This window comes from Hydra vulgaris, chromosome 09, assembly GCF_038396675.1.
Source record: "Hydra vulgaris chromosome 09, alternate assembly HydraT2T_AEP".
NCBI classification, from domain to species: Eukaryota; Metazoa; Cnidaria; class Hydrozoa; order Anthoathecata; family Hydridae; genus Hydra; species Hydra vulgaris.
This window is the reverse complement of record NC_088928.1, coordinates 19,629,754-19,644,487: the sequence shown is the minus strand read 5'-3', so window position 1 is coordinate 19,644,487 and position 14,734 is coordinate 19,629,754. Positions and strand designations below refer to the sequence as shown.

Sequence of the window (14,734 nt, the reverse complement as noted above, 5' to 3'; positions counted from 1 at the left end):
ATAACGTTATTTTTTTTTAAATTTCATTCTAATGTAGTATTTTCTGTATGTAGTATATATACATTTATGTGTATTTTCTATTTATAGTTTTCAAACTTTGAGAATTGTTTTATTTTAAATCAGTTCCTTTGTCTTTTTATCTAATCTGTTCTCTTTCTTAAAATTTCATATATAATAAACAGTTATGACAAAAAAAATCCAACTATCCAATATTTATATCAAAAAATTAAAATTTTATGGTAAAGCGTGTGCATTTAGTGCAATAAAACGTTTTGTTTCGAAAAACAACAGTTATGAAGCAGGCAAAGTCATCCATAAAACCTCCTAACGACGTCCCATAAAAGTCTCACGTCCGTAAGATATCTAGCGAACCTTCTGTACCCGCTGGTAACATAAAAAGTTAAAGAAGTCACAGTATAAAAATGTTTTAGTACGCTAAAGGGTCTCTATCTTTTGCGGCATTGAGACAACAAAAGACTCATAAATAATACTCTAGAATAAAATTCGTGCGTTATTTCATGGCACCACGCTTTCATAACGACTTTTTTCAGATCTCCTAATAAAGTTGAACTTTGTTTAGAAACTTCTGATTTAAATTTTACATAACAGTTTTTAATATGATTTAAATCGGGTAAATCGCCCGGTTATATAAAATATTGTTTTTGAAGTTAACAACAATAATTATACGCGCTGTCGTTCTTAGAAGATACGCAAGCAACGATATCAACTCGATATTTACAAATACTAATTTTCTCAACAAGCTGTAAATCTTTGGAATAGCCTGACATCAGAAGCTGTAAACGCTGACAATATTTGTATGTTTAAAAATGCAATAAAATCCTCCATTTTCAAAAAGCACTGCTAAGATGCAGCTTGATAAAATCTGTTTTAGCCATAAACTATATTTGTTTATAAAGTACATTTTATTTCTTACTTAGTGGCACCCTGTTAATGTCCTACTATTTGGGCTTGCGTGTTCTTTAGAACATGTATTCTTGTTTTGATAAATCTATTCTTATTAACAAACAAAGATAAAACTATTAGGACATTTTTTCTAAAACAAAGTATTTATTTTTGAATAAAAATCAGGTGTTTTTTATATGAAAAAATCTTCATTTGCAATAGATCTCAATTTTGTTTGACAAAAGTACTTTTCATCATCGATGACCAGAAATGATTTCGTGTTGTAGAGCTAATTAACAAGTTTTCTGCATCCTTTTTTGCTTTAATTTGTGGTTCAATACTGAATTTGTAAGTCTTTTAATGTTTTTTGTATTGAATATTCACTTTTTTAACAACTAATTGTCGATTGATTTACACCAAATTTAAGATTTTCTCTGGCTGACCCCATTTCAGTTGATGACAAGTTTCTTAAGCTTGGCTTTCGTCTCTCCAGTCCTGGATGTTCGATGACAAAAGATTTTTATCAGTAAATAAATGACCAGTTTTAAGTCCTTTTTGATCCTCATAAAATGTTATTTGCCCTATTCCTTCATTTTTTAAATGATTTACAATTTCACTTTTTTCTATATGGTTTTTTACAACAAAAATTTTAAGATGTTTTCGAAAAAATTCTTGCTGCGTTTAACCTCAGTTTTGATAAATTTGTTTTAAATAATAAAATAAACATTTTATAGATTTTTTATGCAAATTAAATTAAAATATATCCGATAGCTTATGCATCACCCGACAGACTGTTCTTTAATATTTCAAAAAGAATTTGAGGTTAACACCTCACCTTGTTGTCAACCAGCACAACTGTTGGCAGTGATTGCACCTCAAAACCTAATTGTTAGACATTAGTTAACAAAATGGAACGTATTAGAGAGTGTAATTTTGATGGCTGGAGAATATATAATTTGTGTGTTGCAAATGCCTAACTTGGGCATCGTCTGAGAACATTACATGTTACCTTATTTTAACAGTCCGATCCTTGTGTTCTTTGCAAAATATAAGGCAGTTGCTAATAATTTTTTTGAGAAGGACATGGTTTGGATGTAGCACGGTACAACTAAAGATTAAAGTCCTTAGCAAAACATCTTCATACTGTGTGTGCACTAACATTTATACTAGGCGGCAGTTGAGTAAGAACTTGTAAACTTGAAATTTATGAACTTGAAAAAGCCTATATTATTTATTTTGACTAGCCGTCTTTTGTTTAAAGTTGTACATGTGCACGTCTAGCAAGCAATGTTGCAAGCAATGTTGTAAACATACTCTAAGATAATAATGATTGAAATAATACGATTTTGACATTTATTGAGTATTAAAAACATTTTCTCATGGCTGCTGATATACATCATGGCGGCTGATAACTACTCAATTATTCATGCAAAGATTATTTAGTATTTTTTCCAGCACACATGTTTTGCATTTATAAGCAATTATCTATAACAATGGCGGATTGAGTTTACTGTCGTGGGAGTGTGGGGGAAGCAAGCCAATTAGTAGGGGGCAACCGTGGTTGGGTGTAGCATTTTAAACCCCAGAAATTTTTTACCTGAGGATCGCACTCATGATTAAAAACATTTTATAGGTGGTTTTACGTGACTTTTATCATACATATTACATGTAAGTAAGACACTAAACAGCCTAAATTTTTTTGAGTTTCCTAAGTTTATTTTAATTCACAATTATCTTTTATAAAATAAGAAATATTTAATATTACTGAAATAGTTTGGTTATTTAAAAATATATTTAACTAGACATATTACAAAAGTAAGCATTAAGAAAGAAATTCACTTTAAGGTAGTTTACACAAATTTTTTTTGTCTGATTTCATTTAAGCAAATTTATTTTCAATAACTCAAAGTCAATGCTTTCAGCAAACTCACGTTCAATAGAAATTAATGCAAATCCAGAAAGAGGTTCGTTTGTCACTGTTGACCTAAGATAATTTTTTATAATTTTTAGTTTACTGAAACTTCTCTCAGTATTAGCAGATGTAACAGGAAGAGTCAAGTAGATTTTGTAAAGCATAGACAACCTAGTGGGCATGCGTCGTCCGAGGAAGTCCGTTGGACGACGGAAGCACGTCTGTTTCTTAATTAAATTTGCCATCTGTGCCATCTATTTCTTAATCAAATATGGAAGCACATCTTTCATTTGAAGGTCAGTTGTCGGTAATAGAGATATCGATGCATATACATCTTTGTTAGTCTCATCCTCTACGACTGCTTCTTCAGTGTTTACAACGTTACAATAAACTTGACATAAATTTTTAAATGCATTTAAATTTTTCTCAGATAACTTTGACGGGTCAAGGCAAAGAAGTAGGTTTCATATTTAAAGCCTGTTGTTGAATCATCGACTCTTTCATCTCTCCACAGCTCTCCTGTCATGCGTTTCTTTTTGAGAACTCGTCTTTCTTTAAATTCAGTTTTCAACTGTTTTGCAAATAAAACATGTTTATCTTTTCGCTGCAAATATTTTAATTATACAAAAAGGTTATTTTATTTAACAAATTTTGCAGAAATAATATTAGAAAGACAAATGAATTAAATAAAAACTTCTATTATGGACGTAACTCTTTTTTGAACTAATTTTCATACAATATTTCAAGGGAGTGTAGGTACCCTTGTTTCCAAATATATATATACAAAAAATCGTTAAAACAAAACAAAAACAAAAACAAATCGATGCAACAGTTTCTTTTAATTTAAATACCGAAACATAGGTTTCCAAAAGGAAGTTGTGACGTAACCTCCGTCATCCTGATTCAGACCGCCATCTGAATGTGCACATTTATGGCGTTGTATTTCAAGGGCCTCACCCACTTTTATATATATATATATATATATATATATATATATATATATATATATATATATATATATATATATATATATATATATATATATATATATATAACTTAATCAGTCAACGAGGGTATCTATACTCCCTTAAAACATAGTATGAAAATTAATTCAAAAAAAAGTTACACCTGTAATAGAAGTTTTTATTTAATTATATTTTAAACTGTTTAACGATGTCTTTTAAAATTTAAAGACAAATGAATGTTTTTTTATTAAAACTGATAGTTAAATAGCTTCTGCTATAACATTTCCTGTATGTTCTTTGGATTCTCGTAGATTTATATCTTCTAGAGTGGCTAGAATAGCAGAAAAAGATTTAACAACAGCATCAACTGCATGCTTCCTGCTTGCTCATCTTGTATCAGAAAGTCGTTTCAGATTGTCTCCCTTTTATTAGAGAATATGAATTTGAGGTAAACTAGACGTAAGGTACGTATTGAACTTTTCAGCTGTGCTAAAAAATAACGGGCTGTTTACAGAAATTGCTTCGATGGTCACCAAATTTAAAACACGACCACAACAATGAACATAGATGGAATTTGGTGAAAGCGCTTTTATCCGAGTTTGAAATCCACTTTTAATTCCAGGCATTACTGAAAGACCATCATATGCTAGTCCTTTGTAGAGTTTAATGTCGATGTTTCGTTTTTCAAGCTCAGATAAAATTAACTCAGCAAATGCTACGCTGTTTTCTAAAGTACAGAAGCCTACGAATCTTTCCACAACTTCACCTGATGAAAACCAATCGTAACGAAACTGACATCTGATCAATTTTAGAAATGTCAATTGTTGAATCAATAATTAGCAAAAAAAACTGGGCTATTTTAACTTCATCATGATTGTGGATAAAATTTCAGAAGAAAGCAATTGAATTAAATTATTTTGTACATCATGACTTAAATACAAATCATTCCTCTTTTCATACCTAAGATTATTGTCCAAAGTAAGATCATATTTGGCAAATAAAGTTCAAGAAAGTTGCCAGCGTTATTAGCTGTACCTTTACTATCACCAATTTTACAATTTTGATGTTCTTTTTGTCCTCTAGATGATAAACTTTTTTTGCTGAGAACAACGTTACGTCTATCATTCGTTTCAAGACTTCTCTTTTATTTTTACTTAGCAATACTTTTGACTGATCAAATCAGGTATAACAGTTTTATCATTTAAAATACGATATTTAGTTAGCAAGTATTGGCGTATTGCATTTTGAGAAGTTTTGTGTTTAACAATTTTTTCCATATCTTTTTCCACTTACAAATTCCTGCTGCGGTATCTGACCATTCTTATAATTTCAGCTTTAAAATCAGCAAATGAACAGCAAGCGTGGCAATACATTTTTTGATTGCTTCTTTGAGTGAAAATACAAGCCAATTTCTTTCCTTTTTTATATTTCCCTATCCAAGAGTTTTATATACCAAGATATAATGAACTTACGGCCGGCTTTATCAGTTAGAAATTGATAAGATTTGTGTAGACCTGGCTGACATGTTCCTATTTCACACAACTTCCTAATCAACTTTGCGCTCAAACTCGTATTATTATATAGTCTGGGATCTGAAGGGAAGTCCGATTGAGGAAGAAGAGGTTCTTGAACAGTTGTAACTAGTACCGGGATATATGGGGCAAGTTCTTTTTTATTAAATGCTTCATTTTTAGAATTAGTAGATCTGGTACCATTATTATTTGTCTGCTTAAAGTAGTTTTGAAATCTTTCAGCAGGCGTATCAGTTTCACAATTTTCTGTATAGACACTTTTAGAAAGGTGTTGATCTACAGACACTAGCGTATTTACAACAGAAGTTGTAACTTACTGAGTATCCGACAATTTGGTTTAAAATGATATTAGTTAGTGACACATGCTTGCATCCATGTTCAAAGGAACCTTCTTAGCTAACTTGCGGGTTGCTGCTCCACTTAACTTTCGTTTTTTGTTTTCATTGCTAGGTTTAGGTGACAGATTGGTATCATCCATAGTAGTTAACATAACAATATTTTAGCTAATATAAAGATTTACGACTGTTGCTAAACTGTTCTTTCGATTTGATACAATCATCTCTGGTATATATTCTTTAAAAGATATTTTAACAACTCTTGCAAATAGTAATGTTGATTATCTTAAGCAAACACCTAAGTCACCAATTATAACCATGTAATTAATAACAATAATAAATAATTAATGTTTAAAAATAAAATAACATTTAAAAGTTTATTAAAACGACAACAACACAATTATGAGAACAGAAAAGTAGACAATAGGCCGGGTGAATAAAAACGAGCAATTGCTTTAACTCAGTAATTGGTCAGTTTTACGTAAATAAAAGCTTGATGAATTTTGTCTAAGTTTTTATTTGCGTAAAGCTGAGCAATTGATGAGTAAATTACTTAACTTCACGTGAATAAAGATTTGAGCAAAACTGGTAAAGTTTTTATTACGTAAAGCTGACCAATTACTGAATAAATGCAATTGCTCATTTTTATTCACCCGGCCTAATAGATACTGATTTCCAATACAAAGAAAATCAGAAATCATTAAAAAAAAAATTAATTCTAAAAAATAAAATCAAAAAAATAAAAAATAAAAATTCAAATAAAAATCTTTTTAAAAAGAAAAATAGCACGGTTGATTGATTAAGTTTACGTCGTCTAATGGTTTGATTATTCATTTGTTCTTTTTTATTCGAGCGTTCTAATAGTTTTTAAAGTTTTAGACTTTTTTTTTCTCCTTTTGTTTTAAAATCTTTTCTCTTTCTTTTCGTTCTTTTTTTTTTTTTTTTACTTTTTTTTCGTTTTGTTTTTCATTGGTAATTTAAATTTATACATATATATATATATATATATATATATATATATATATATATATATATATATATATATATATATATATATATATATTTATTTTGAATGTTTAAGGGGACGCCGTTTGACCTTTCTAGGGATAGTGGTGGTGGTAGTGTGGGAGTAAGGAGGAGGGGGGAGGGAGAACTTGTCACCCCTCCCACCTCCCAAGCTCTATACTAAATCCGCCCCTGATCTGTAACAATTATTAGTGGTTTGATCCTTTCAGCAATAACTGTAAATAACCAAGGATGTACAGAAGATAAATCTAGGATTCTTTTCACGATTGTTTAGCAATGTTTCTTTTGTTTTGGGTTTTAAATTAGGCCGCACTTAACTACCCAGCTGACATTCGGTCCCAAAAAACGTCTTTTGAACGTTCAAAAGACGTCTTCTTAGGACCAAATGCCAGCTAGATACATGTTCTTTTCTAACTCGTGCAGCTGTTGTGTCTATTTGTAATTAGTTTTTTGAAATTTTTAACCACAGCAAGTTTGCATTTTGTCTTCAAAACAACATTCTGAAGACCTTTAAAAAACTTCCAATTGTGTCATTTATAAGAATAAGTTTATTATTATATCTTTCTATTATATAAGTCTGATTATACTACTTTTAGTATTATAGATTAGCAACAATTATAAAAGTCCGATAACCATACTCTAATTAATAATATACCTAATAACCATACTCTTTCTGTCATTACAAGAAACAAACTATTCCGTATTTAGACAATTGAATTGATCTGAACTTTGTGGCTAAAGTTATTCCTTACCTGAATGCCTTTACACCCTTATCATCCTTTTACAGGGTGTGTGATTCTGACCATATTCCTGTCAAGTCAAAACAACTTGATAAAGTGTTTTAAAACAACTAGACTTTATCAAGTTGTTTTGAAATGTTAAGTGCAATAGCTTCTGCTTCGCCAACTTAACCTAGTGCACAATATAAATTTTTTGTGGTAACTAATGTAAGACTTGACAGGAATATGGTCAGAATCACACACCCTGTAAAAGGATGATAAGGGTGTAAAGGCATTCAGGTAAGGAATAACTTCAGCAACAAAGTTCAGATCAATTCAATTGTCTAAATACTGGTCTTCTCCATTTATACGGGGTATCTGAGAAAGTTTTTAAGTTTCCCGTATAATTGAGTCATTTATTTCTAGTTGCAGAATTAATGTTGTATTTGACGGGCATCAATCTCCTTTATTTACAGTAACCTCTAAGGTTCTTTCCTTAGTACTTTTTTATTTCTCATCTATATTGAAGATCTTCATAGCAATTTAATATCTAGCTCTATTTGTTTATGACACAACTAAATACTCCGGTTGTGACGATATAATTTTATCACGTTTTGATTACTTAAAACATTAAAAACCAATCTTAATGTAATGCGACCTCTCATTTTTGACAGCTTGGGGCACTCAGGGCTGTTAAATTTAAACCCAAGCAAAAATCGGTTGTTTACTAATAATATATTGATGAATATCTAACTTTAATGGAAGCGTATGTACAACCGATCGCAAAGGTACCATCTAACATCTAAAGACAAAAAAAAGAAATGTTATAAAAATTAAACTTCATACTTTAAATTTTAATAAAAATGTACTTCTTCATTTTGAATTTTATAACGAGAATAACGAGAAACTTAGCTGTGTTGCTATCAATGTTATCAATAAATTGTGTTTTAAAATTGTGTGTTGGTTTAGAATGATATTTTTATTGAAATTTTTTCTCTACACAATAAACATAAAGGATAAAATATTTAAAACTCGAAGCTTTCATGTCTTTAAGAAATACCTTCAATGTTTTTAAAATAATATTGTATGAGCTTTATTATGTTTTTAGCTTTATTTAGAATACGATGCATATAGCGTTTTTAGTAAAAGTATTACACGTTTTTTCTTTACACAACAAATTACACGTTTTTTAACAAATAGCAGCAATTAAATTGAAAATCAAATTTGCAATATTTCAGAAATTTATTGTGTAGTTTTTTAGGATATTGTCATTTTTAGACTTGGATGATTTTACATTATGAACGATGGAATTTTAGATTATTTCTTTTAAGAGAGGTTGGTGGAATGCATTTTGCTAATTTCTTAATAATTCCACTAACTTTCACTATTACTTCATTACAATGGAAAAACGGGGACATTAAATTAATCCAAACAACTTCTGTTATGTATGTGCGCAATTTGTTAGTGAATCAATGCAAAATTTTACTGCAACGCTGCAGGAAGCTTATCAAAAGTGTTTCAAAATTATTTGTTTTGTTGTCGTAAACCAATTTACGCAAAATTTTACTAGTCGAACATGCTACATGAAATTATAGCATTTTTATGAAAACAACGATGTCAAATTGCCACTTTGTGATCCTGCTGTTCAGTTTATATAATTCAAAGCAATTATATTTTTTCTCAGACATTTGTCAAACTTTATTTATGATTGTATATTGATTTTTAACAATTGTTAAAAATCAATATACCATCATATATAAAGTTTGACAAATGTCGTTTTTGAAATATAACTTAAGTTATATTTCAAAAACGACTCTACAGGTTTTGCTACACTTTTTCATAAGTTGTACACATGTACCTGTACGTAAAAAATTGTAGAAAATCACAAGTGCAAGAATTTTCTTTAGTTATACCAGTATTATAAATGTGATGTCACTAAGATAAATCTTTATCGAAATATAGATTTCTAAATTTTGAACTCTTTCTTATTTATAATCAAATTGTCGAAAACTTTTGTGATTACAATATCAATATGTTCAGAAAACAGATATATAATTTTCCTATTTTAAAAAAGCGCATAAAAATGTGTTAATTTAGTTTTATCAGTGTTTTCTTTGTTGCTAATATGAAACTAAATTAAAGGATTTTTTTCATATTTTAACAGAAAATTTTTAGATTATAAAGCTGTTTGAATATAAACTCAACTGATTTCAAACTTTAATCAAGTTATAAAAGCAATGACAAATTTATTCATTTTTCTAAAAATATAAAGCTAAATAACACACAGAACAAATGTAAATAATAAACATGAAGATGAAAAGCATTGTTGTAGAAAACGTTTTTATCATTGAATTTGTCGTTTTCGCTTTCAAGTGGAATTACTTGATTGTTTGTCGCAGCCATATGATCTTTAAGAAGTGATATATTGTTTTCCTTTGTCAGAAACTTGGACAAAGCGCTGCTATAATAACTGTCAGAAATAATATTTACGGAATCGAAGCCAGCGTCCCATAGCATAATACCGCCAAAGTGTTTATTGAATTTTGTTATCTAAAATGTATTTTTTTTAAAAAAAAGTTAATTATCAACAGTTATTACTTTAAAAAAAACACTTTTTTTGGAATAATCAATATTTAAATTATTTAAATAATTATATAAATAATAAAAATAATTACATTATAAACGGCTTCAACTTGACTGGGATTACTATAATACTCTGAATGATTACTTGCTTGAGGATGAGCAAGAAGTCCAATAAAAATTAACGGACTTTTCTCATACTTTTCCTTTATTTGATTTGCAAAATTTAACCATTGGTTTAAAGTAACTGTAAATTCTGTACTGCCAATAAAACATGGATTATTATAAAATTGAACATATAAATAATCAAATTCTTTTGCCACATTTTCTAAAACAGAACCAACTATAATTGGCCCCATATAAGGATCCGGGTATGGACATTGAGGAGCGCCAGTTATATAATACCTTTTAGATTTATCTCCTGACATAAACGAGCGCATTGTTTGAATGAAATCCGAGTAATACAATGGAGATCCTTTTTCAATATTTAAGTCCAAACCATCTAGGACAGCATTACCAAACGGCCTAATATTTGACGATCCGCCTAGAAACAAATTCCAAACAGTTGTTGCAAAATCTTTAGCTTCGTTTAGCGTATTGAACCCATATATTCCGTCCGATCCTCCTAACGAAATCATTATTAATCTTCCCTTTTTTTGACAACTTTGAATTTCTTTTCCGATGTTTATACATTTTAAAATGGATTCAGAATCAGTAAGTTTATAGCAATGGTTGGAAAGATTGATGACTGGCAAAGCATCTAAAATACAACTATTTAAAATTATTACGAAAGCAAAGAATTACTCTGATGGAGGAACGATAAAATATTAAAGGGGAAGTAAAAAGTTAATAAAAAATTGGAGGAAGAAGACATTTTGATATTTAAGCATGCATACATACATACATATATACATACATACATACATACATACATACATACATACATACATACATACATACATACATACATACATACATACATACATACATACATACATACATACATACATACATACATACATACATACATACATACATACATACATACATACATACATACATACATACATACATACATACATACATACATACATACATACATACATACATACATACATACATACATACATACATACATACTGTGTATTTTATTGACAATCCCTAATAATGACGCAATAAAAGCAATTATAAAAAAAATTTGTTTATACTTTAAATATATCATTTAATGTCAGGTTAAATTACTCTTCTACTGGAAACATGTACAAACTGGAAGCTGTTCTACTGGAAACAGTACAAACTGCTTTATATGGGACAGGTGAGGTTTCTTAACCGGGGTAAAAACAACTTTCCTGGGGTAAAGAAAACACTCAAATAAAACTCCTACTTTAATATTGGGTAAGAGTATTAGGACCTCTTAAACCTTGAATGGTTTTGTTAAAAAAAAACAAAAATAACTTTATTGAAAATAAAAACTCACTTTGATTGCGATTAAAAAAAACTTCAACAAACGCAATGTTTATAATTTGATAATTGAAATTGTTGCAATATTCACTCAAGCTTCTTTCTGCTGTTAACTTAACGTTGCTGTTAGAATTTTGACCCCAGTATACTGATAGCAAGTGTGACTCGCAACATACTAAAAAAATACATCAAAAAGTACTAAGTAAAAATTAAATAGGCAAAAATATTTTGTAATGTTTAAAATTATTATTTTGCATTATTTTAAACTATTATCATAGTTTTTAAAATATGTAAAATATTAAAAAACACTTTTTGGGTGACAAAATCATATTATTGAGGTATGTTAGGTTACACATTGAAAAAAAAAATTATTAATATCATGGCATTTTTTCTTTAATTGAATTTATTTGACATTATTTTAACTTATAACTCGAACTTTAACGTATAAAAACAAAAGAGAAACTATCAATTATGTAATGTCCTTGAAATATCTCTAAAAAAGTTTATATTTTAAGACAATATGTAGGGGAAGATGGGACAAAAGGGCGAACGTTTTTGAAATCCTGACGTTTAGTCAGTTTATCACAATAAATCATGGCCATGCCGGCCATGAGTTTTCAGTTTGCAAGTAGAAATATTTGTAATGAAAATTAAAATGTAAAACTCATAAATTTGTGACAACAAATTTATGAGTTTTACAGTGCATTTTCTGTCTCAAACTTTTTAAATTTTTACAAATTACTATCATATCTATATAAAGAACAATAACAATAATAATAATAACAAATTCATAACTGAAAAATAACTTTATATATAATGATTTACAAAATTTTTATATATAAGCTAATATAAAAAAGAAATACCACAAAACAAGAAGTAGAAAGTTGCTATTCTCTCTTTGTTGATCCCTTTCTTCATTTTTAAAAGTTTCATTAATACTAATTAAATATTGAAAATAAATTCGAATTCTTTTTATCTTGTGTAATAACACAAAAAATATACACAAAATTAATATAAACGTTATTTCTGTTGTAAATTATTTAAAATGCTTTGTTGTGCTTAGACGTTATTTATGTTGCAAATTATTTCCTGGAGTAAAATACTTGTGAAACAGTATGTTAGTAATGATGGATATTTGTAAAATATTAATTAACTAGATAGATTTATTTTATTAGTTTTAAATGTTTTAAAAACTTATGTGGAAAGTTCTTTTATTATTAAAAAAATATAGGCTATTTTATTTAATAAATCAATAGTTTAAATTAAATAAACTTACCAAAATATTGAGTTTTTGAAAATTTTTTATTTTGTTTATATTTTGTATAAATCTTATATTGTTTCATGTTGTATTATCATTACTACAACTATTAATATTATACTTGCTGTAACTAGTTATAACTACGCAGTGTTTTTTAACTACATTATGACAACCATTTCATAACAACTAAAAGTCACAAATTTATAAAAAATTTCAATTGTTGAAGTTAAATTTAATATTTCGATTCTAATCATTTGCTACTCTTTTTGTAATAAATTTGTTTGGAGTTTATATTTACATATTTCTCTTAAATAAACTGGTCTATTATTTAGTTTAACACAGTTAATATGTTTAAAATTTGAAAATAGTTGTATCAAATCTCCACTTTTTTTTTTTGCCTTTTTTCTAATGTTGTTATTCCTTGTGTAATTTTAAAAATTATATTTATAATTTTTTCAAATGTGACTCATTTTTGCTACCCTGTGTTGAATACTTTCTAATGTTGTTATGTCAACTTTTATAAGAGGTTACCTAACATAAAAAAGGATGGTACTAAACAGAGAGCTTAAAGATCTAATATAAGCTGTGTACAAAACTTTTTATGGAATTACTTAATAACTCCATATTCGGTTATTTGTAAAAACCACACCCAAATTTCGTTCGATTTCTTTTGGATTTAATTGAATATTATTATTAAATGAATCCCAGCCGACACAAAGACGTCTATTAGACGTCTTTTTAGTGTCTTAGACGTCTTAAGACATCTAAGATAAAAATGACGCATCGATTAGTATATAAACTAATATATAATATAGATATATGAGCTTTAAAGACGATCACCTATTAGTTGTCTTTGTTTTTTGACATCTGTAAGACGCAGTTCAGACGTATATTTCAATGCAAATTCTTGAGACATTTAAAAGACACCTTAAAAAAGACCGTATATATATGTTTTTTTTTCAGATATCCAACGCATTTGAGACGTCTAATTTTTAAGCAAATTCTAAATACATATAAAATAAAAATAAGGCATCTAAAATACGTCTTAAAGACAACCACGTATTAGATATCTTTTTTTAGACATCTGTTTGATGCAGTTAAGGTTTGTTTAAAATAATTTTTATGCAAATTCTTGATACATATAAGATAAAAATGAGACATCTTAACAATGTCGTAAAATGATCTTTTTTCAGACATCCGCTAAACGCAGTTAAGACGTCTAGTTTTTATGCAAATTTTTCAACTTTTGTGATTAAACTGTGAAATCTGAAAGACGTCTTAAAGGCAATCACATACTAGATGTATAAAATCAGATCAAAAAGCGTTTATAAATGTCTTTTTTACGTTCCGTGCCCACTCGGTTGTATACAAGCACCCGTTGGCCCGACGTTGGTCCAACATTTTGTATTGGCAATAAAAATAACGTTGGTTCAATGTAAGAAAAATAATGTTTCAATCAAACAATATGGTTTCTATGTTGTTCGCATTCTTTTGAACTCAAAATAAGATTTTGAAAATTATTTTTGGCATTTTGTATTTATATCAGAATTTTATGACATTTTAAGACTTTTGCATTTTATTAAAAATTCAAAACTTGTTTTGAATCATCCAAAAGTTAAGCTTTTTATGGACTGCGGAAACAATTTTTAAACTTACCTTAAAAAAGTTCTGATTTTTTAAAAAATCAATAAAATAGTATCTAATTATTTTTAGTTTAAATTTTATTTTTTTAACTTAACTTACTTGCATATTATAATATTTAATAAGTAATTTACATAATTAAAAAGTTGAAATAAATTTTAATAGTTATTTTTAGCTATTTTTCAATGTTTTTAGAAATTCATGATCAGAGAGGTTCGGTCTTTAATGCTTATAATATAAGCTCGAAAGACCAACTTTATATTCAAATTTTATATGGTTATAATTTTTGAACGCTGATAGATTATACTATAAAACTTAAAATTTATCTATGAATATAAGCCTAGTTAAGAATAGTTAAAAATATATTTTATCAACTCGTTGCTGTCACGTTCTGGACAGGGG

At 28.3% G+C, this 14,734-nt stretch overlaps 1 protein-coding gene across 1 annotated transcript; it reads right to left on the bottom strand.

Moving 5' to 3' along the window:
• Positions 1 to 9,642: 9,642 nt before the first annotated feature.
• Positions 9,643 to 10,610, bottom strand: LOC105844664 (uncharacterized). The gene is made up of 2 exons (XM_065806620.1): positions 10,068 to 10,610; positions 9,643 to 9,942 (listed from the first exon to the last, which is right to left on the bottom strand). Exons 1-2 carry the CDS (start codon positions 10,608 to 10,610, stop codon positions 9,643 to 9,645), a joined length of 843 nt encoding a protein of 280 aa, XP_065662692.1.
• Positions 10,611 to 14,734: the final 4,124 nt, after the last annotated feature.